This window comes from Elephantulus edwardii, unplaced genomic scaffold, assembly GCF_000299155.1.
Source record: "Elephantulus edwardii isolate Elephantulus edwardi_28Jun2011 unplaced genomic scaffold, EleEdw1.0 scaffold00004, whole genome shotgun sequence".
In the NCBI taxonomy this organism is placed as follows: Eukaryota; Metazoa; Chordata; class Mammalia; order Macroscelidea; family Macroscelididae; genus Elephantulus; species Elephantulus edwardii.
Window position 1 is genome coordinate 34,957,975 of NW_006399754.1, and position 24,396 is coordinate 34,982,370.

The window sequence follows — 24,396 nt, forward strand, 5'->3', positions numbered from 1 at the left end:
GTGATCGGGCAGTTACGTGATGACGTGATCGGGCAGTTACGTGGTGACGTGATCGGCAGTTATGTGGTGACGTAATCTGGCAGTTACGTGGTGACGTGATCCGGCAGTTACGTGATGATGGGATCGGGCAATTACGTGGTGACGTGATGCTGTCATTTGGCAGTTGTGTAATGTAATCTGGTGGCTATGTAAGAATGTTACGTGGAAGTTACATAGTGAGGTAATTTGGCAGTGATGTAAAGATACAAAGATACAGTTACCTATTTTGTGACCTGATTTGATCATCTCCCATTTTCACATGAAGCAGATTTCCACATGGGGCGTGGTCTTTGAAGCCTAAAAAATGTCATTAAGTGAGGAGTGAGTGTAGTGTGAAAGCAGACAATAAGTGTTGGGAGGTTGGCGACTCTGTCCTTTCCCTCCTCCCCCAGGCCCCACCCCTGCCACAAGGAGCAGACTCCACCTTTTCAGCCTGCTGCGTTCAAGTTAGAGGTGTGGAGGATGACAGTTAATTTCTTGCCTCACTTGCTAATTTTTCTCACTTTGTTCATCTCTCTGTACCATTAGTTTCCAAGAAATGTAGAAGCTGGGGGTTCTGTTGGAAGCAATTGTGTAGCTGACTCATTATTTTAAGATTGGGCTTATTAGTGGGGCAGCATATGCTGTGCCTTCAAATGCTTTGGGTCTCTCGATGATTCTGTTGATTTTCTTTGGATTATGGAAATGTAACGATGGGACCAGCCTGTGCTTTTTTATATTCTCCCAATGGTGATTATCTTATAATATGACTTGTTCTTATGTCTGAAAATAACTCTGAAATATTTTTGTCTTTGCTTTAAAGATTATATATTTTATGTCATGAGAAAAAGGTTGTGGTTTATTGTTGTTTTTTTAAATAAATTTCTCAGATGAGTGATAGGAAGAAATGACAGACCTCCCTCTCTATGGTCTCTTTTTGAAAGGGTATTTTCACTCTTGCCCTGTGTGTTTTTAGGTGGATCTAGAAGGAGTTTACCCTTATATTAATGTCAGCTGATGTTAGCTGCGTACTTTCAGACCCTGATGCAGTACTGGTTTTCAGAACCTAGAAGCCCATTGCTGTTGAGCCGATTCCAGTTCATGGCAGCCGTGTATGGCTGAGGAGACCATAGGGCTTCCAAGACTCGTCTTCGTGGGATTAGAGCTGGGACCATTGCAGACCCAAAGTCCATGACTCTGGAGATTCAAATCCACCAGTGGACCGGTGACAGAAACACAGACAGTCCAGTGTCATTTACTGCCTCCAAAAATTGGAGGGTCACTGATGAATCATTTCCCACTGGACGCCAGATAACATCAGTCATCTTGTGGAAGCGTTTAACTACCAGGGCTCCTGGTTTTCAACACCAGCATCAAAGGAAGAGACGTTGTTGACATTAACCAGTCTGTCCCCCAGAGAGGGCCACGGGATTTGGTGTGAAACACTTTTCCTTGAAGTACAGCCATCCGATTTTGACAGAAAGGGAGGTGAGAGTAAGTCATGTTTATTAGGACATGTCATAGACTGTGCTAAAATGGGAAAGCTGTTCTGAGCCAGAGAGCTCTGTCCATATTTAGAAGTAGAACTCGATGGGACTGTGGGGTTTCACCTCCGTTATGTGTTTGATTGACCACAGGCCTTATATCCTGCAGGCTGTCAGGATTTTACAGCCCTGGTCGAGTCAGGTCATTGCTGTCGGCTTACATAGCTGACTGTCTAGTGGTTTCTGATTCTGCAGGCGGAGCGGGAGGAGCTTGCTCATGTTCCTCCCTGACACCAGTGTAAAGGTTCGAACCTGCAGAGAGGTGAGCAGCCCTTGGCTCAGCAGTGCAGCTCCCTGTGGACCACGCCACAGAGCCCCTCATGGCACCTGGTTGGTAGGGGTCGTGGGGTTGATTGTGACTTGAAGCTCCCGTGCCCTCTCCTGCTCTGTCCTGGTCATTACTGGCGCCCTGGAGGCCACTGTTACAGTCTCTGTGTCTGCTCATTGTTGATGATCTTTCACCAACCCTCACCCTTTCCCAGTGTGAACTCTTTTTCCAAGGACTGGCCCCTCCCAAGAGCATGTCCAAAGTATGTGTGATGGTTTCACCATCCTTGCCTCCAAGGAGCACCTGGGTTTACTTCCAGCGAGACTTATTTGTTCTTTTGGCAGTCTGCGGGATATTCAGTACTCTCTTCCAGCACCACAGCTCAAAGACATCGGTTCTTCTGTCATCCTTAATTATCGTCTAACTTTCAGATGCAAGTAATTGAAAAGACCCTGCCTTGGGTCAGATGCACCTTAGTCTCTAAACTGACACCATGGCTCCTTAGCATTTTGGAGAGGTCCATGACAGCAGAGAACCCAGTGCAATGCATCTTTTGATTTCTTGACTGCTGACACCAGGGGTATTGATTGTGTATTCAAGTGAGATGAAGTCATTGCCAACGTCAGTCTTTTCTCCGTCGATCATGATGCTGCCTTTCAGCGAGTGGTGAGGATTTTCATCTTGTTGGCGTTCACGTGTAATCCACTCTAGTCTGTGATCTTCCGCAGCCTGTGGTCCAAGTCCTCTTCAGTGTTGGCTTGCAGAGTGTGTCGTCTGCATAACTCAGGTCACTGATAACTCTTCCTCTGCTCCTGATGCTACGTCTCTCTTCATGAAGTCCGGCTTCTCAGGTCATTTGCTCAGTGTACAGATGGAACAGGATGGAGAAAGGCTCCTGCATGCCTTTCTTGATAGTAAACCCTGCAGTGTTCCTTAGCTCTGGACAACAGCGTCTTGGTTTAGATGGAAGTTTTGCATGAGCACAATTCCAGTTTATGTTCTAGAGACATAAAACATCAAAATGTGTAGTACTGATAATGGGTTCAAATCCACTGGCAGCTTGGGAGAAGGTTGAGCAGCCTCCCGACACCCACAGAAAGTCGCCTGAGCCGGGGCCCACAGGACAGGACAGCAGGACCTAAGGGATGGTGGCAGCTTCGGCCTCTGTGAGATGGCTATGAGATCTTCTTGAGGGGTTTGTAATGTGCACACCAGCTTGAAGGAAGTGAAGTAAGGCAAACATGCAAAGAAACACTCCAACAGAATAAGCAAGCATGCAGAAGAGTTCCGAGGCTGCTGAGGCGGAGTTTCTGCGGCATTTGGGCTTAAATCCTTCTTTCTTCTTGAAACTTAGGTGGACAGTTTGGGCTTTGATTTTACTACGTCATAGGGTTTCCCAGGCCGTAATCTTCACAGAAAAGGAGCCCTGCTGACACAAAGGTCAAAGTAGTTAGATGCTAACTAGCAGGTTGGCAGTTCAAGGCCACCAGCTGCTCCTCAGGAGAGAGCTTGGGGAGTCGGCCTCCACAGTGGTGACAGCCTGGCCGCGCTCGGGGGCAGCCCTGCTCCGTCCTGGACCGTGTGACGGCTGTGCACGGGCATTGGTTGTGACTATTGAAACGCTGGCCTGATGATGGAAGCACTGAAGCCAGCTCTGCTCTTTGCTTCTTACTGTGAGTACGTTTCAGGTGGTTTCTTGGAGAACATATTTGCGTAGAGATTTGGAGGAGTGAGGTTGGCTTTGGTGTTGGGTGCTCTTAGCAGCCGTCCTGGAGTGGAGCCCTGTCCTGTAGGGTTCCTCAGCCAACAGGAGGAAGGCCCGCAGGGCAAGGATGGGCATGGAGGCTCCAGAGGACGTGGGTGCAGGATCCGGCAGGGCTCTGCTCCACTGTCCACAGGTCACTGTGAGTCGGCGCTCATGCGAAGGCCCTTAACGACAACAAACGGCAGTCTGCGCTCGCTGATTAGCACGTCTGTCTCTGGTGGCGCTGTTGGCTGGTTTTGAACAACTGACGTTTTGGTTAGCAGTTGAGCTGTTAGCTGCTGTGCTCCATGACTGGAGGAGGAATGAAAAGGGACCCTAGTGGGTACGGTTGTCTCCTGCTGCTTCTACTCCTGTGAGGTCTTCTGTTATGTGACCGACCCCGTCCCACCGTGCCTGTCCTGCTCGAGTCCTTGAGGTCCTGTCTGTTGTTGCTGTTGAGAACACACAGCCTTCCAGCTACTGCTGCCATTCTGAGCCGTTGATTAGCGTCTCCTGGTTGTCTAACTGTTCTCACCCGTCTTTCCCAAGTTAGTCCTCCTCCTCGAACACCAATCCATCGCTCCCTGAGCTTCCAAGACAGATCTTTCCCGTGGCTGTTGTTGCATGATCCCGTGTAGACAGTTCTTTAGAAGAGCACATTGCTAAGGTGTACTTTCTTTATTAACTAAGCTACTGTGCAGTTTGCTTTAAAAATAAACACAGGGGGTATTTTGGGTTTAAGGTGTAGAGATTGTCTCAAGATTATGGTTTCATCTAGTTTCAGTGATTCTGGATCTGTGTTCCTTGAGAGTTTGAGAATGTTCTGCATTTCCCCCCTTTTAACCAGACTTCTTCAATACAAAATTCTGTCCTACATCCCTCCCAGTTTTTCTTCTATGGAATCGTTGATCTGAATATTAGTAGGGTAGCCACGTACATACAGTTTTGGATCTTTCCAACTCCTTTAACATATACTGCTCCTTTAACACACACACACACCCCTCCTCTGTCTTCTCCTCGGAATGCTGGCTGAATAACACAAACAGCGCCACAAAGTGAAGGCATTCTTTTTTTTGTTTTTCTGTTTGTCTCCCTGGCTCTTTTGTTTTATGTCTTCAAAGTGTTAAGCATGACCATCGTGCTGTTAGTGTTTAATGCAGAGCCAGGCTGAACCTCTGGAGATCCCCTGGTCTATTTATAAAGGGCTCCGAATCAAAACATGCTGTCATTGTAAATGAGGACAGATCTTAACCCGCCTCGCTGCTGGACCTCGTTACGGTCCTGGGTCTGTTGCTGCCCTGCCTCCTTCCTTGATGGCTGACAGCCCTGCCCTGTTGCCTGCCTTCTTGTTTCCTGAGTGTGAGCTTGGTGTGTGCCTCTGCCCTCCAGCGTCTCCGCACCTCTCCTCTGCATGGGTCTGGGGCTTGCCTCGGTAGCAGCTGGGAACTCTGACTGCAGGTTGCCAGTCGGAACCCACCTAGCCATTCTGAGAGCGAAGGGTTTATTGTTCAAAATGCCTTTCCTATCCATTGATTGAGTTTGGAGCTCTGGTGGCGTAATGGCAAGGAGCTGTGCTGCAATCCTGAAGGCACGTGGTTCAAGGCCACCAGCTGCTCCGTGGGAGGATGGGCAGTCTCCTCCCATGTGACTAACTGCCTCTGAAAGCCCACTAAAGGGTCAGCTAGGGGTCAGTTCCCACTCAGCAGTATACAACAACAACAACAACAACATCCATTGATTGACTTTGACATTGCCACGGCGATGGGTGGTATCATACAAGTAAGGTGTGTTAGTCTTTGTACAAGGATCTTGCCATTAAGTTGAGCAGATTCATCAGCAGAAATTGGGAATTTCAACACCAGCAAGAAAGAGGAAGCCTAGTGCACTCATGTCCTTCAGGACCTGAGATCCCTGTACTATTCAGACCAGGGTCTACCCGGGAGCAGCGGCAGCCTCAGCAGAGAACCAGAGACTGATGGGAGTCAGAGCTGAACCGGACCTGCTGCCCCCGGGCCCTTAGCCGGAGGCCTCACCCAGACTCACTGGAGGACGGCGGAAACACACCACAACTGTCAGGACTAAGGGAGCTTTGAGACACTGACCTGAGCCGTGAGGCTGAAGGTCAAAGGGCCTGCAACTCCTGTGAGCAGCTGTCTGGACTGAGGGACTGTATCTGTTGTCACCTGAACGACAGCTGAGCTTCCCTAATGAATCCCATAACTGTGAACACAGCTCTGTGAGGTCTGTGAGGTCACTGCAAGCGATTTCAGGCCCCGCAGAGCAGTACGGGGGTGCTGGAATTAGGAGAAGCCGGGATGAGAGTGTGGGGGCCATGACTGACCTTGTAGGAATTAGTGTTGTACTGTGGATGTTGCCGATGGTGTTGGAATCAGTAGAGGCCGTGCAGGCAGTTAGGGACCGTGTCTGACCTTGGAGGAACTAGTTTTGTCCTGTGGCTGTTGTAGCGGTCCGACTCAGCCGTCGTCATGCTGTGTACACCCATTTACAGTCTGTTCCCGCGAAGATGACACAGGGCACTTGAGGAGGTGGTTCTCTGACGAGGCTTCTGATGAGCTCGCCTGTGAAGTAATTGCTCTGATGCAGTGTTTCTTTTGTGCTAGTTTAAGCATCTCTCTCTCATTGTCCTGGAATTGGAACCAGCTCATAGCTGACCCGCCAGTGTGTTTGCGGCTGTAAGTCACAGGGTGGGGGGTGGGCTGTCCCCATCTTTTTCCCGTTGCTCTGATGGTGGGAGTCATGGCCTCTGTGCTGGCAGTGCAGCCCCTGCAGACCAGGCCACCTGAGCCCCCTTCGTGAAGCTCCTGGCGGAGGAGTAGCTTTGAGTCTGGGACAGAGGCGACCAGGCAGTGCTGGTTCACAGCAGCGCAGCTGTTGGGGACAGACCGGGTCTGGGTCTCCTTTCCGTTTCTCATTATAAACAAAACCACTGAATGTGAGAAGGAATCTTAATTGCTAATTTTAATGTAAAATGTTTCTTTCTTTCTTTCTCTCTCTCCAGCTTCGGCTTTGGTTTCTGAAGACACAAAGAAAGAGGTCACTTTGTCTCAGGTACTGATCCCAAGACGCGGCCCCCTCCCTCCGCCCGCATCCCCGTGTGCTCTGTGACGGGGACTGTAATGATCTCATCCTCCTCTTGTTCTAGCATCTTTTAAAATGAGTTAAGGAAATGTTGGTCAACCTAGATTTTAATTCCTATCAACCTCCTACACATAAGCTTCCTTGAAAAAAATATCTTAATAATTTAAGCAGTTCTACTGGGTTTTAGCCTTGTTTTTAAGAGAAAGGATGCTTAGACAGGTGGTGCACTGATTGAGCACTCGGCTGCTAGGCAGAAGGTTGGTGGTTCAAATCTACTAAAGAAAGATGTGGTGGTCAGCTTCTGTAAAGATTACAGTGGTGACCCCCTGGGTTAGTCTACTGTGCCCTCCACAGTCCCATGAGTCAGGGTCCACCCGGCAGCAGTGGACGTTGTCACTTCCCTCCCTTCCTCCCGCCCCGTTGTTTCGTTTGGATGTCGGACTGGACATTTCACAGTCTTACTTGGAGGCAGTTTCCAGCAGCTTTGCGGCATCTCGTGTTGGGCACCATGCCATTGAGTTCGGCTCCTGTGGTGACAGTACAGCTTACCCATCGGCTTTCCTCAGGTTGATCCATACGGGCCCAATCAACCTGCTGTTCTCACATCGAGCAGCTGGTGGATTTGAACCAGCAGCCTTCTGGGTCACAGCTGAGAGCTAAGCCATCGCATCACCAGGCCTCCTCACCACATCTCAGGACACTGTGGGGCAGGTCTCCTCTGTCCGATGCGGTTGTTAGGGGTTGATATCAACTCTATTGCATCTAACCCCTTCTCCCCATCCCAGAACCAAATCCACACAGTGGAACTGCCCACAGGGGCTTCCAAGCTGTGGTCTTTGTGGGGGCAGAGGGCCTCAGCTTTCTCCCACCAAGAGCCTGCTGAGTCTCACTCGCTGACCATTGGGTCAGCGGCTGGACGCTTTAACCGCGGTGCGAGGAGCGCTCCTGGGCCCCGGCTACATGATGAAGGCACGTTGACACTTTGTGTTCAGTTAGCTCTCGCTGACCGCATTACTGCTAACCAAGCACATATTCCCTTCATGAACTCACGTCCACGCCTTTGCTGTGGGGTCAGAAGCCTCTGTGCTCACAGCTGGCCCTCCCTGGCGTCTCTAGGGCTGGAAATAGCACAGGGCGAGATTGCTCACCTTTCTCTCTCGGAGCCACTGGTGGATTTGAACTGGCTGCGAGGCTTTTGGGTTAACACCACAAGTCCCCCTGGACCACACCACCAGGGCTCCCTGTTCCCATTTGGGGAAAAGTTAGCCGTATGGAAGCTAAGTGCTGTGTCTGAGATTTCAGAGCTAAGAAAGGAGGAAGCCAGACTTGACTTCATCACGCTGTGTTCACAGCCTTGAATTCATCACACTGTGTTCTTGTCTGACACACAGCATCTCTCTGTGTACATTCTGAAGACTCATTTAGGATGAATTTAAAATGAGACCTCAGTCTTACTGTCAGAGTCACCTAGTCCTGCGGTAACAAAAGTACCATCGATGGCTTTAACAAACACACTTATGCTCTCAAGATTTAAAAACGTAAAAAAACCCAAAAAAAACCCTCAAACTCACTGCTGTCCAGTTGGAACCTACTCATAGTTGAGTGCGTTCCTGAGACTGTGAACTTCACAGGAGGAGACTGCCTGTCTTTCCCCTCCAGGCATCTGGTGGATTTGAACTAGAGAGGTACAGCCTTTGGGTTAGCAGCCAAGCTTCCTGCCCATGACGCCAGCAGAGCTCCCTTGTTTCTCAAGGTTTACGAGGCTCAAAGTCCAGGGTCAGGGGCTGGTTACAGGGAAGTTCAGCTTTCCCTTGTCACCTGGCTCCTGGGGTTTTCCCGCACTGGACCTGGGCCCGGAGGTTGCCCTCTGCTCGTGGATTCCCCCTCTAGGTGGTGGTCATTATTAAGTGCCGTCAAGTTGGAGGCGACTCACAGCGACCCTATGAACAAAAGACCTGGACACTTGTATAACTTTCATCCTCTCTCCAGGTTCATAGGGTTTCCGGAGGCAAGCTATTTTGGACATGGATGCCACTGCTGCTTGCAAGCTTATTTTAATCGGGGAGCTCTACCCCACTCTCTGTCCACCATGGGTAACCAACCATTCTTGCATTTGACTCATCAGTGTCACAGTGTTCAGCTTCACAGCAACCATGAATTACCTCTGTACAGCAAGTGGACAGACCAGGGTTGCACATCCTAGAAGAATGACTGTTTCACCAAAAACAAGTAAAGGCAGGCCTGAGGGCTGCGGACTAGGCTCTTCTCTTTTTTATCACTTCTAAGGTAAAAGGTGATAAAAAACACAATGAAAGAAATTTCCTTTTACTTTTCAAAAAGAAGAGGGAACTAGGGGGAGGGGTGGAAGACAGAAAAGTGAAACAATGAATGAATGGAAATCCAAAGTCTCTGTAAATTTTCATTATTATTAATAATAATAATTACTAATACTAAAAAGACCACACTCCAGGAAAACCCTCTTTACAGGTGGGTCATGGGTGTGACCTGATGTCATTGTTGTTAGGTGCCATCGAGTTGACTATAACTCATAGCGACCCTGTGAACACAAGCTCTGAGTCTCGTCCTATCCTGTGCTGTCCTCACGCTTCCTGACTCACAGGAGCCCATTGCAGCCGTCACCACATCAGTCCACCTGGTTGAGGTCTTCCTCTTCTTCAGTGAACACAAGGCTGTTGTGTGAACGGAGCAGGGGAGCACTGCCTGGTTTGGAATTGGGAAGGGAGCGCGTCAGGGTTATATTCTCTCTCCTTACCTATTCATTCTATGTGCTGAGCAAATTATTCTAGAAACTGGACTCTATGAGGAGGAGTGTGGCATCAGGACTGGAGGGAGACTCATCAAATAACCTGAGTTATGCAGATGACACAGACTTGCTTGCTGAAAGTGAGGAGGACTTGAAACACTTACTACAAAAGATCAGACACTGCAGCATGGATTATATCTCGACTTCAGGAAACAGAAGTCTTGTCTTCTGGCCCAGGTGACTGCTTGATAGATGAAGACAAGACTGAAGCTGTCGGGCACGTCATCATACTCGGATCCTCTGTCAGTCCTCGGGCACCAGCAGTCAGGCCATCGGAAGACATACTCACTGCACAGGGAAGGTCTGTCGTCAGGGACCAATGTTGAAGCAAAATCAGGAGCAATGTTGTTAGTTTGAGGACTAAGGTGTGCTTAGGGAGCACTAGTGGCATGAAGCTGCACTGCAGTCTCGAAGGCGTGTGGTTTGAGTCCACCATCTGCTCCACGGGAGGATGGGCAGTCTCTTCCCATTCAACTAACTGCCCCTGAAATCCCGCCACAGGGTCAGCTATGGGTCAGTTCAAACTTGGTGGTCACAGCAGCAACAACAACAACAACAAGGTGTGCTTGATTCAGACTGTCGTCTTTTCATTCACTTGTTGTGCTGCTGAGAGAGCTGGACAATGACGAAGGATGACAGAAGAAGAACCAAGGCCTTTAAACCGTGGCCGTGGAGAAGAGCACTGAAGAGCTTATCAACTTCCAGAGGAACAAACAGATATGTCCTGGAGACGGTGCAGCCGGAGTGCTTCGTGAGAGCAGGATGACAAGGCCTCATCTCACATACATTGGGCCTGTCATGCTGGGAAAGGTGGAGGGTCACGGAAAGAGAGGAAGACCTGTAACGAGTGATGGCGGCAAAGGGCTCCCGTGTGTCGGAGAAGGTGAGGACGGCACAGGATAGAACAGGGTTCAGGTGTGTTGTTCACAGAGTCGCCGTGACGCCACAGTACTGACAACAGCATCCCACGCTGAGGGAGCTCTGGCCGTCTAGTAGGTTCAGGAGGGTGGCAGCTGGAACCCATCTCCTGCTCCTTGGGAGAGAGAGTTCATTCTCAGCCTCTGAGAGCTGGCCCGCCTTTCCAGGGGCTCTGGTGACATGACACTTGGATGCTCAGATAAATAACGATCGTGAGACTGGCAGTTTGAACCAAACTGGGTGAAAGGGCAGCTTGGAAAGGAGGTGAGAATCCAAGGGGCAGGGAGACTAGATGAATGGAGGTGGAACAACCAGAGTGGAAACAGCATTCACACACCGTGAAGAATGTATCCTCCGTGTGACGCACAGCCTGTGCGGCGTTCTGTGGCAACCTGAACTGCTGTGGAAATGTGCCACTGAAAACACAGTCATATATTAACAAATGGAACAGAGAGAGGAGAAGAAAATCCAGGAACACCATATACACACAGAACATGGCATGGTACGCAACCTATCAAGCACTTAACTGAAGGTTAGCAGTTTGAACCCATCAGCCACTTCGCAGGAGGAGGATGGGCAGCCTCCTCCCATGAGAACTGATGTCAGAAACCTGGTGGAGGGTCGCTGTGGATCTGAACTGACTCAACAAACAGCAGTCAGCTCGTCGCCGGTGAGCTGGAACTGCCTCGTGGCTGACCTCCAGTGAGACCCCGAGACTGCAGATGGCACAGCAGGAGAGCGCCCGTGTTTTCCCAAGAAGCTGCTGGTGAGTTTGGACCGCTGGAGTTACAGCCTTCGAGCCAGCAGAGCTTCCAGTGACCAGTTACCTTTGAGTTGGTTCCGTTTCTTAGGGGCCCTCTCAACGACAGATGGGAGTACGGTTGGACTCTTGCCCTGTCCAGAGCCATCGTCACCATTTCTGACAGGCTTGAGCCCGTTGGTATGGTGGAGGTCAGCGAGGGAGAGGAAGGCCCTCCCAGGTGGACTGACACAGTGAATGCAGCAGTGGGCTCAAGTGTGTGAGATGGTGAGGTTGGCACAGGGGAGGACAGGGTTCAGGGTCGGCATCAGTCACTCTCAGTTTGATGGCACCTCAAACTGCAGCCACAACAACAAAGGAGGTGTGTACGACAGAATTACTTTTTTTTGGTAATAAACTGGAAAATAAAAACAGCCATGTGTTTGGTGGAGACTGAATGGTTGAAACAAGCTGGAGTGGCAGCCAGGCTTCCTCCAGGGTGGCGTCTTTGTGAAATCAAAGCAAAGTCCCAGAAACGCTCCATTGTCGTCCTGACGCTCAGATGGGCCGACACTCCAGCGAGGAAACACTTAGCCGTCTGGAATAGCTCAGCTTGTAAACTGTAAACGTAAAGGACCCAAGCCAGCACGTGGATTAGGTGGACTGAAATGGAAGCAGAATGATCGGGAATAATTTCCCTGTAGGGGGGAAAATTAGAGCAAATTGACAGAACAGTTAAAATCACTGTCTCCAGCTTCCCTGGTGAAAAGGCTTCCTTCATCCAAAGAAGAAAGAGTCACATGTTTTGTTTTATTGTCTGTGCTGCTGCATGCAGCCGACACCATCAGTATCAATCAGGATATGCCCAGGGCAGGGTTCTTGCAGTTAGCTGAGGGGCTGTTCTGAGAGGACATAGGTGCGGGTTGTTTATGCATCTGCCCTGCAGGTAGCTCTCCTCCCAGCTAGGAGGAGGCAAGACCAGTGCCCTGTCCCCAGGATTTACCCCTAAGGCACATAGGATTTGAGCCTTTGTAACCAGCCCTAGGGATGGGAGCTGGCCCTATTCCTTACAGATTCAGCCAGTTTGTTATCAGGTTTAAGGTGACCTCAGGGCTTAATTTTGGTGTAAAAGAATAATCCCAGGGCAGTAGTCTCAGGGGAGTCCTTCAGGCCTCCCCATCAAATAATTCCTCTCTCTTCTTAAAGAAGTCTGAAGTTGTGTTCTGCATTTTCTCTTACTCTGTTGTCCAATCAGGCGGGATGGGATGGCTGATGGCGGTGCCTGGGCACCTTCTAGTTGTTCTGAACTCAGGGGCAGTGAGCTCGCGTGGACTAGCGGTGTGGAGTTGAGGTGCCAAAGCAAAGGCCTGCAGTTCCAACCCGCCGGCTGCTCTGTGGGAGAAAGATGGGCAGTCTCCTCACGTGTGATTTACAGCCTCTAAAGACCTGCCCGGGGGAGCTCTGATGGTGCAATGGCGAGAAGCTGCCCTGTAAATTCCAGAGCGTGCAGCCCGAATCTACCAGCTGCTTTGCTGAAGGATGGGCAATCTCCTCCATGTAACAGATGTCTCTGAAAATCTGCTGGAGGGTCAGCGATGGGTCCCTTCCGACTCTGCGGTACACAACAACAACAACAACAACAAAGACCTGCTGGAGGGTCAGCTGTGGGTCCATTCTGGCCACAGCATGGAGTGAGGCCATGGTTTATGCACCTTCTGTCTTCTTCATGTTGGAGGGTCAGCTGTGAGTCCATTCTGGCCACAGCACAGCGGGTGAGGCCATGGTTCATGCAGACCTTCTGTCCTCTTTGAGTCATTTGCTTCCTTCTTTTCCTTTTTCTCAGGATGACAAGAGACCAGCTGGTGTGTCTGGACACAGACGTGCTGTTTTTAAGTGACTTGTAGAATCTGTTTACATCTGATGGTCTCTGTTCTCTATAAACATCCCAGAGGAAGGTGGGCAAAGCTCAGTTGTCCTGGTGATGGATGGAGGGAACCCTGGGAGGCAGCCAGTACCTGGATTTTCACCTTGGGTGTGTGCTTTGAGCCTGACTGTCTGACCTTGGACAGACACAGTGTCTTTGCAGACATCGCCTCATTTACTCCCCTTACCTCGTCTCTAGATGCGCAGTGCAGTGTTGAGCCCCTGCTGGTGCCGCCTTTACACCTGAAGGTTCTAATTGTGCACAGTCCTCCTCTGGCAGCCGGTGCTGTGGGCCCCCAAGGACAGAGATTGACCACGGTGTCGGAGATGGTTCTCAGGGGAAGAGCGTTGCCCTCTGACACGTGGACATTGAGGTGAATCATTTCAGCAAAATTAGTTTAGAGTAAGCACATGACTTTGTTCAGTGCATTTAGAGAGGGTTACTGTTGTTAGGTGCCGCCAAGTTGAGTACAACCGATAGCGACCCTATGAACAAAAAATCTGAGCCCTGTCCTGTCCTGTGCCATCCACACACTTCCTGACACACTAGCAGCAGTCACCGAGTCAGTCACCTGGCTAAGGGTCCTCCTCTCCTTCACCGACCCTCCACCCTTCCCAGCGTCATGCCCCTCTCCAAGGAATAGCTCCTCCTAGAAACATGTCCAAAGTATATGAGGTGAAGCTGCGTCATCTTTGCCTCCAAAGAGCACTCCAGCTGCACCCTCTCCAGGATGTGTTTGTTTGTTCTTTTAGCTGTCCACGGGATGTTAAGTGCTTTTCTTCAGTACCACAGCTCAAAGGAATCAGTTCTTCTGACATCCTTATTCATTGTTCAGCTCTCTGATGCATAGCAAGTGATAGGAAAGACCATGGCCTGAATCAGACACATCTTAGTCTTCAAACTAACATCATTACTCCTCAGTAATTTGGAGAGGTCCCTAACTGCAGACTTTCCCAGTGCAGTTCATCTCCTTATTTCCTGACTGCTGCTACCAAGACTGTTAAATGTGGCTCCGAGTACGATGAAGTTGTTGACATTTTCAGTCTCTTGTCCATCCATCATGATGTTGCCTCTCAGTCCAGTGATAAGAATCTTTGTTTTCTTGGCATTGAAAGGGGCAGATCAAGAGGACAAAGCAAAGTATTATAATGAAATATGCAGAGAGCTGGAATTGGAGAATAAAAAAAGGAAGAACTCATTCTGCATTTCTCAAGCTGAGAGAACTGAAAAACAAATTTGAACTTTGAGTTTCAAAATCAAAAGATGCTCTGGGCAGTATATTGAATAATCGTGGAAGCATCAGAAGAAGATGGAGGGAATACATAGAATCACTGTCCCCAAAAGAACTGAATGACACTGAAAAATTTCAGGAAGTACCGTATGAACAGGAGCCAGTGGTAATGAAGGAGGAAGTGGAAACTGCATTGAAGGCATTGGTAAAAAAAATGAGATTTCAATTGGCTTGTGTTGTTTAACAGATGCAGCCTTGGATGCACTCATCAGTCTATGCCTGGAAATTTGGAGGACAGCTGCCTGGCCAACGGATTGGAAGAGGTTCATATTCCCATTCCCAAGAAAGACGACCCAGCAGAATATGGAAACTAGGGAACAATATCATTATCACATGTGAAGATCATTCAAAAATGCCTAGAAAAGTACATAGACAGGGAAGTACCAGAAGTTCCAAGCAGGATTTAGAAAGAGACCAGGATATCATTGTTGATGTCAGATGGATCCTGGTTGAAATTAAAAAATGCTAGAAGAATGTCTATTTGTGCTTTATTGACTCTGCAGAGGCACTTGACTGTGTCTATGATAACAAGTTGTGGCTGACTTTGAGAGGAATGGGAATCAGAGTACTTAATTTTGCTCATGCAAAACCTATACCCGGACTAGGAGGCTGTTGTGCAAACAGAGTGGGGAACACTGCATGGTTTAAGGGAGTGTGTCAGGGTTGTATTCTGTCTCCAAACATACTCTCTATGCTGAGCACATTATCTGAGAAGCTGGGCTCTATGAGGAGGAGTATGGCATCAGGATTGGAGGGAGACTCATCAATAACCTGCGTTACGCAGACGACACAACCGTGCTTGCTGAAAGGGAGGAGGGCTTGTAGCCCTTGTTGCAGAAGATCAGGAAATGCAGCCTTCGGTATGGACTGCATCTCAGTGTCAAGAAAACAGAGTATGTAGGTTGAATTTTCTCAGTATTTTCCTTTAGTCAGTTCTTAAAAAACTTGTCTCATCAGGAATGAGTGACGTGTTCCTTGATCCTGAAGTCTGATAAACGGGCACCAATAGGGCATTCTCTTTGGTTCAGTAGCATTTCTGTTCTGGAGGTGAAGATAACTTCAAAAATACCATCATGGAAGACACAGCTACTGCATCAGAAAGAGTGGGTGATGTCCCCTCGTTTGGGGAGTTAGTCTGCGTCCTTTAACAGGTGGTGTTGAAGGAAGGAGCCTGAGCTGCACGGAAGCCTTGGTGGAACGCATGACCCAGGACCTGCCAGAGCACCAGTCAGGACGCTTCCTGGATGGGCAGGCACAGGAAATGCTCACGAGTCAGTGCCGAGAAATCTGGGCAACGCCAGCAGCTGCCTGCTCGGACGACTGGAGGAAATCCGTATGTGCCCATTCCAAAGAAGGGTGATCCGGCAGAGTACGGAAGGGACTGAACAACATTCTTTATTGAAATAAATCTGACTGAAGAGAACTGGTTGCAGCAGCACGTGGCAGGAGAGGTGCCAGGAATTCAGGCTGTATTCAGAAGGTGGGGAATGTACAGTATTGTTCCTGTTGGGTTGAAAGCACAGAATACTGGAAGGTGTTTACTTACACGTAATTCACTATTCGGACATTCAACTGTGTGGATTAAAACAAGTGGATAATAAGTGGTTTTAAATCAGAAACGGTGTGCCTCGGGGCTGTGTCCTCTCAGGGTACTTCTTCAGTCTGTATGCTGAGTGAGGAGTCTGAGAAGGGGCGGAGGGCTTTCTGAGAAGCTGGACTAGATGAGGAAGAACGAAGCATCAGGGTTGGAGGGAGGCTCGTTAACACTTGGCAGTATGCAGATGTCACAACTTTGCTTGCCAAGAATGAGGACAATTTGAAGCACTTACTGATTAAGAACAAAGACTACAGCCTACAATTTGGATTACACTTCAAAATAAAACAAAATTCCTCACAGCTGGACCAGTAAACACCATGATAAAAGGAGAAAAGGATGAAACTGTCACTGATTTCATTTTGCTTAGATCTGCAATCAGTGTCCAGTGAGGCAACGGCAGTCAAGAAATGGCTGCATTGGGCCTAGCAGTGTCTGCAGAGCCTCTTTGAAGCGTTAACGTGTCACTTGAGGACTCAGGTGTACCGACCTAAGCCATGGTGGTTCATTTTCTCCATCTGTGTGGACAAGCTGGAGGATGAGTAAGAAGACCACGGAAGGATCGGTGCCTTTGAGAGGTGGTGCGGCAGAGACTTGAGCAGAGCACGGGCCACTAGAGGGTTGAGCAAATCTGTTTCAGAAAAAGTCCAGCCAGATTGCTCCTTGGACTCGAGGATGGCGAGATTTCATCTCGTGAACTGTGGTCGTGTTGCCAGCAGGGGCTAGTCTCCAAGGAAGAATGTCATGTTTGGCAAAGTTGAAGGTCAGTGAGAAAACAGAAGACCCTCAACACTGGGCAGCATTGGCCTCAAACATGGCCACCAGCGGTCATGAGGGCGGTGCAGGAGCAGACAGCACTTTTGTTCTGTTGTCCATGGGCTTGTTATGAATCACAACTAACAGGACAACACTTGAGAACAGGACACCACCACCACTGGAACCTCCACAGTCACCCCCATCACCCCCACAATCACCACCCCACAGTCACTACCACCACCATCACCTCCACCGTCATCAGCAGCACCACCCCCCCTACCATCACTGCTACCACAAGCATCACCACCATCACCCCCACAATCACCCCATCACCCCATAGTAACCACCCATCACCCCCACAGTCACCACCTCACAGTCACTACTACCACTATCACCTCCACCGTCACCAGCAGCACCATCACCCCCACTGTCACTACCACCATCACCACCAATACCCCCATCACCCCACAGAAGCCACTACCACCATCACCTCAGCAGTTACCACCACCGTCACCACCATTATTACCAGACCCACCCTTCCAAATCCCCCACGCCCATAGTCACCACCACTGTCACAACCAACCATCACCACCACCACCAGTACTGCCATTACTGTCACCACCACCTGTACCACCAACACCATCACCACTTTCACCACCCCCACCACCTCCACCACCATCACCACTACCACCAGCACCACCACCAGCACCACCAACACCACCATCATCACCTCCACAGTCACCACCATCTTTACCACCACCATCAGCACAGTCACCACCACCATCACCATCACTGCAACCACCACCACATTACCACAGTCACCTCCCCATTTACCACCACCAGCACTGAAATCACTACCACCATAATCACCACCAGTACCACCAAACTAGACACTTGTTTGTGTTTAGCTTACTCTCTGCCCTGCCAATGCCATGAAATCCTTGGCATTCTGAGGGGACACATCTGCATGTTGACTTTGAAGTTGTTCCCAATTTTGTTGGTAGAAGGTCACAACTGTTTTTGTTGCAAGTGTTTGAGGAAAATTGATGGCTATTCACCACCATCCAATTGTCGTAATTACAGCCTGTGGCTGCTGAAAGCAGAAAAGGGCAATTTCAAGAGAACATTCCTTCCACGGGCGCCAAGAAGGACAATGAGGGCGACACATTTAGCTGCTCATGCTTTGCACTTGGCTGGAGAAATCCTTTGCGTTCCCACCTCAGTGAACCTCGAGGTTTAAGATTTCTGGGTCTAGAATTGTGCAGAAGCCTGGTCACCTTGTGGATTGTGGAAAGTGCAGGGAGGGCATCATGGCAGCCTGCAGGCAACAGTGGACCTGCACCCAATGGATGGTGAAATGCACTCATTGGCAGACCTTACCTTAAGGAGCATGGTGGCTAAGTAGGTAGGTAGGTGGATAGACGGATGGATGGGAGTCGAGATAGAGAGATGGTGGGTAAGTAATAGATAATTGGGTGGATACATGGATAGATGATTACTGAATGGGTGGGTGATCAGGAGCTACAGAGCTAGATGGTGACGGAATGATAGATGTGAGGATAAATGGATGGATTGCTAGGTGGGAGTAGATGGATGATGGCTGGCTGGCTGATGGATAGATGGGTGGGTGGGTGGATGGATGGACAGATGGATGGCAGATAGGTAATGGGTGGATGGCTGATAGATGGATAATAACAGGATAGCATCTCTTCGTTATCTCGTGCTATTCTAACAGAGGTACCAGAGTGAGTGGCTTTAACCAACAGAAGTCAGGCTCTGCTGGCTTCAGAGGCTAGAGGTCCACTTTTAGGGTGTCCACCTGAGGGAGTGGTTCTAGAGGGAAGCCCTTCTCTCCGTTCATGTCTCTGTGTGCTCAGTGTTGGGCATCTCCCCGAGTCCTTGGCTGTGTGTGCTCAGTGTTGGACGTCCTCCTGCCTGCAGGCATGTTGTAGACAGTGGTGCAGTTTTGTGCTAGTCCATCTCGCGGAGGGTCACTCCTGCCCTCACCAGTCCTCTGTTTCACCAAGCATGAAGGTCCTTCTTCACAGCCTGGTCCCTCCAGAGCAGGAGGGTCAGGTGTTGTGTGGTGACCCATTGGGCTCCACCGGCTTGTTTGTGGAAGCGGTTTGCCAGGCCTCTCTTTCTCAGGACACTATGAGATTCATCGTCTCTCTGGATGTCCGTCACACCATATGGCTCATAACACTCTCACGAGCATGAACCCCCCTAACACAGGAGGGGGAGTCTCTGCTGACCAGGGTGACTCACCCAAGGTCACAGAGACAGCTCTGTCCTTGCGCGTGGCACACATCAGCACGCTGCTCTTACATGTAACGTTCAGCCTCACTCCTTTCATCAGGGAAGTGTCTCCAAGCTTCCATGTTTTAAAGCCGTCTTCTAGAATGTTCCACCGACTGTTCTGATAGAGCTGAGCTGTCCCCTCCCGTGGGATTTACAGCCTGCAGAGTGCTGGAGGTGCAGCTCGGGTGCTGACTCGAGACCACACCCGCGTTTATGTTGTAGGTCCGTAGTATTCAGTACAGTGTGGAAACGTGAAGCAAACCCGCCTGCTGCTGTCAAGTTGACCCCCTGTGATTTCATACACCTGCCCCGGAGCAGCTGGTGGATCCAGGCGCTTTGAGCTGTTACAGCCGGAGGCTCCCTTGTGTTGTAACGTGCACGATCTCTTCACTCCTGCTGACTCGTCAGCAGTCCACCGTCGCGGGTCCAAGGCTCTAAATCGTCATGAGGGGGACTGTTTGACTCTCTTCAGCGGACTGCTGGCGGATTCGAACTGCCAAGGGTCCCTGGCCTCTCGGTAGCTGAGAACTCTCTGTAGACTACGCCATCAGAACGCATAATTCCAGAACTGTGTACAGATCAGCGTTTATTTGTAGTACAGGTTTACCTGGGGCACTGCTACCTTAGTTACGTGAGATTTCTCTCTCTTGTCTAATTTGTAGAATTTGGAGAAGAGTGGACAATCGAAGAAAAATGACCTAGGTAAGTAATGCCTTTTCCCCTCTTTTTAAACTTGAATATGGTGAATTTCTTGTAAATCTCACCTTTGAATGGCATTTGCTTCCTGATTCTCTGGATGGAGTGGATATAGTCGTCCAGCTGCCCTGTGCTCAGCCCTGCCGTCCGGCTGCCTCCGGAGGACACGAGGGGCCTCTCTGCATGTCACTGTATCGGAAGTGCGCTGAGATCTGTGAGAGCCGGAACTGGACGGCCACCATCTCCTTCCAGCTTCACAGCTCTGCCCTTCCCCCTTCGCTGCCGGCTGTCTCTGCTTGAGGCAAACACTGACTTAGTCAGGCTTTCTGTACTGCTTCAGCTAAGAACAGCCCCTGTGCTGTATAGCACGGATGCCTTCTCCGGTGGCCTCGTGGAAGGAATTGCGCTGCCAACCCAAAGGCACGTGGTTCGAATCCACAGCTGCTGGGCAGGACAGAGATGGGCAGTTTCCTTCCATGCCATTTACTGTCCCTGATGACCCACTCGAGGGTCAGCATGAGTCAGTCCTGACTTGCCGATGGACCAGGACAGAGTGACTCCTAGGGCATCAGAGTCGAGCTTCCCCTTGGGGTTTCCTTCGGGGTGACCTTACGGGAGCGGCCACCGGGCCTTTCTCCCGTGGATCAGGAAGTGGTCTCCTCCTGGTAAGATTTTCTGCTTCTGAAACCCGATGAAGGTCCCTCGGAGTCAGAACCGACTCAGTGGCAGGGGCCTTAAGGTCTTTATCCCCGAATAACCTCGGGAGTCTTCTTTAAGCCAAACCAGTGGCTTATTTGATAAAGAATATCTGCCTTGGCTCTTGTGAACTTTAAAGAACTGTTTGGCATCAGATTGGCAGCGGTAACTCAAGCGTTAGACGGGAACCTTAGGAGACCTGAGGAACAGTTCGGAACAGGGCCCTGGGGAGGTCTGCATGGCGCAGAGCATGTCAGCAGTGTCCCTGAATAATGGCACCTGTGGCGACTGGTGGGTGAGCTGCTGTGTGCTCTCAACAACAAAGGCAGTGACTGGTTTTAAAGAGCGGGAGTGAGCAAAGACAGAAGGGAGCGAAGACAGAAGCCTGACCTGCTAGGAGGTGAGTCAGTCGGAGGGGACGCAGGAAGCAGGGAGTGAGAGCCGCTGGTGAGGAAGAGGAGAATAACCTTGTTCTTGAGAAGCCGCTCTGCTCTGCCTGGAAGGCGAGGAGGCCGGAGGATTAGCTGCTGGGTGAGCGGGGTTACCCCTTTGCCAGACAGCTCTGCCCTTTGTGAAAAGTGATGATGGATTATGCCCTAAATGGGGGCTCCCAGACCCCCGTGAGATGCTCTGAGTGTGCTCTGGACAGCTTGTTGAAACGCAGATGCTGACTCTGTCTGGGGCGGAGGTGGCCATTCTTGGGAGGGGATCTACCCACATTCACAAAGAATAGCTGAAGGATCATCCAGGTGTGTGCCGCCTCGCCCAGCTGGAGCCTCTCGCCCGTGGCCCTGACTTACTCTCATGCTGTTTTGTGTAGTTTTGTGTCCTCTGTCACTGTGTGTGTTGTTACTGAGCTCTGGTGGTGAAGTCTGGAGGGAGCTGCACTGTTAACCCGCATGTCCTGAAACTCTGGCGGTTCGAATCCATCAGCTGCTGTGAGGGAGAGAGGTGGGCAGTTTCCTGCTGTGTGATTTGCAGCTTTAGAAGTCAAGTAGTGGGTCATCTGGGAGCGAGTCTCCTGATGTGATGACAGTGCCAGTTAGAGTAGTTGTTAAGTGATCTTCAGCTCATGGACAAGGTAGAAATGCCCTGTGTGACAGCTTGGATGGAAGGAGCCCTGGTGGTGTAGCAGCTCAGGGATTGAGTACTAACTGAAAGGTTGGTGGTTTGAATCCATTACCTGCCCCTTGGAAGGAAGATGTGCCCATCTGCCTGTGTACAGAGCTCACCCGGAACCTGGAGAGTGGTTCTCTTCTCTCCGCCAGACGTGCAGTCTTTGGCAGTGGTTTGGGGTCTGTTTTAGTTTTGTTTTTCTTTCTTTTCAGTTTCATCTTTATAGGTGCAAATCATCATGTTTTTTTTCCTTTTTAGCCACTGGGTGGGTTTAAACTGTCAGCCTTTTGGTTAAAAATGAACACTTAACTATTGATTCTTGTACCAACATGCTCCCTGTCCCTCTCCCTTCACCTCCTTCCCCCTCTACCTCCTTCCCCCTCTACTTCCTTCCCTTCTCTCCCTCTACTCTCACTCTCTCTCTCTCTCTCTCTCACACACACACACACGTTTATATCACTCACTCAGTTCACTGTTGTCAAGTCGAAAGTGACTCCTAGTTGACCGCCCAGTGAGTTTTCAGAGGATGTAAATTACCTGGAGGGAGATTGCCCATCATTTTCCATGGGGCAACTGGTGGATTTGAACTGCCTGCCTTTGGGTAGACAGCTCAACTCCTTACCTGCTAGGCCACTAGAGCGTCATCTGGCACATGCGTACACATTGCTGTTGTACTGTTGAGGCAGAACTGACCCTCCTGTGGGTTTTCACGGCCTGTAAATCTCATGGAGGAGACTGCTCATCCTTCTGCTGTGGAGCAGCTGCTGGATTTGAACCTTGTGCCTTCAGCATAGCTCCTTTCCCACAGCTGCCTATACATTGTGTGTTGTTAGGTGCCATCGAATACGACTCAGCAACCTTATGAACAACAGAGCTGAACTCTGTTTTATCCTGTGCCCACCTCACCATCTCTGACAACTCGAGCCTATTGCAGCAGTCACCGTGTCAGTCCATTTCACTGAGGAGCTTCCTTCCTTTCACTGAACCTCGACCTTTCCGAGCACGATGTCCCTTTCCGAGCACGATGTCCCTTTCCAATGAATAATCTCTCCTAGTAGTATGCGCACAGTATGTGAGATGCCTTCCGGGAGCGTTCTGGCTGCACTTTCTCCGAGACATACCTGTATGCTCCTTTGGCAGTCCCTGGAATAGTCCGAGCTCTTCTCCGACACCGCAGCTCGAGGGCATCAATTTCTCCTCATTCATTCCCCTCCTCATTCATTGTCCAGCTTTCACATGCATAACAGAAATGAAAAGGCCATGGCCTGAATCAAGTGTACCTTCGCTTTCAAACTGATAGCGTTGCTTCTCAGTAATTTCGAGAGGTCCCTGACTACACACACACACACACACACACACACACACAAACCCATGTGTATCATATGCTGTTGAATTGTTTGTGACTCATAGCGACCCTGTGTACAACAACTCTGAACCCTGTTCTGTCCTGAGCCAACCTCATTGTCTCTGACACACCTACTCCCATGACCCCGGTCACCAAGTCAGTCCATCTCATCCAGGCTCTTCTTCTCTTGCGCTGTCTCTCCACCCTTCCAAGCATGATGTCCTTCTCCAAGGACTGGTCTCTTCTTGCAACATGTCAAAAGTATTGTCAGATTGAGCTTCAAAATCCTTGCCTCCAAGGAGCAGCCTTGTTTCCCCCATCTCCAGGAGTCTACGTGAAGGCATCCCACCACAACAGAAGGGATTATGTAAGCACCCACCCTGCTTCTGTATGACCTAACGTCAAGAACAGCTTGGCCACCGTGGTGCCACCAGTCCAAAGGTCTAGGGTTCAAATCCGTGAGCTGCTCTGCGGGAGAGAGATGTGCCATCTCCTGCTGTCTGAGGAACAGCTTCTGAAGACACCCTGGAGGGTCAGCTCAGACCAGACAGTACTCAACAATAGCAGTAACAACCCTCTTCTGTGGGGGCTCCACGAGGCAGAATCAACTTGAAGCAGTGGGTTTGGTTTTGAGGCTTTGAAAGACTATGCAGACATTGTAGTAGGCAGGAGCACGTGGTTAAAAGCTCACTGTTAACCAAAAGGTTGGTAGTTTGAACCCACCCAGAACCAGAGACCTGGTGACACGAGCCTGTGAAGGGGACGGCCTCGGACATCCTGTGGGCAGATACCTCTGTCACAGGGCAGCTGGGAGGGGAGGTGGGCCTGTCAGCACCCCCACAGCAGGGAGCCTCGTGCCTCAGCCCTCCCTCCTCACAGCAGCCCCTTCCTCCCGCTGCTGACCACAGGCTCAGCTGCTTCCTGCTGGCGTGTCCAGGATGGTGCTTGCTAATAAGGAGGACCTTCCGGAGATCAGTTTAATACGATTTTATCCATTGCATTAAATCTGCATCAGCTTTTCTTCTGAACAGTTTGCTGCCTGATGTCTCACCTTGGAGCTGTTGTTTCCTTCCTTGTTTTCCACTTGGTTTTTAGTACTCGCTGTGGAAGAGAGTGCCGCTGGTGACTCGGGTTACAGCTGCTCACCAGGCTCCACGGTTGGAACCCGCTGCTCCGGGGGGTGGGGTGGGGATGGGGTTCCTGTGGAGATGGCTCCTGGGAACCCCACGGGGTGGTTCTCTGTGCCCTGCGGGGCCCCTGTGAGTCAGAGTGACAGGAGGAGTGGGCTTGGGCTCTGGTGGTTCAGAAATGCTATAAAACGGCTTTGTTTCTTTCTAGAATTGAAAAGGATTGTATTTGTCATCCAGAGCCAGCGTAGTTCTTTCCACGTGAAGAGAGCCGAGCGGCTAAAGGCGAGCATCCTCACACAGGCGTCTGAGCTCAGCCAGGTAAGTCGGGCCGCTGCTTCCCCCCGATCTCAGCCGGGTAGGGCCAGGCGCTCAGCCTTAACCGGGCTTCTGTCC

General features: G+C 50.2%; 1 protein-coding gene across 1 annotated transcript in view; it reads left to right on the plus strand.

Moving 5' to 3' along the window:
• The first annotated feature begins 15,570 nt into the window (after positions 1 to 15,570).
• The window catches only part of B3GALTL (beta 1,3-galactosyltransferase-like), a 79,086-nt gene continuing 70,260 nt past the window's right edge, over positions 15,571 to 24,396 (plus strand). Inside the window, exons 1-3 of the mRNA XM_006879634.1 lie at positions 15,571 to 15,702; positions 19,683 to 19,722; positions 24,212 to 24,321. Coding sequence (XP_006879696.1) covers positions 15,571 to 15,702; positions 19,683 to 19,722; positions 24,212 to 24,321 — 282 coding nt within the window. The remainder of the gene's footprint in view (positions 15,703 to 19,682; positions 19,723 to 24,211; positions 24,322 to 24,396) is intronic.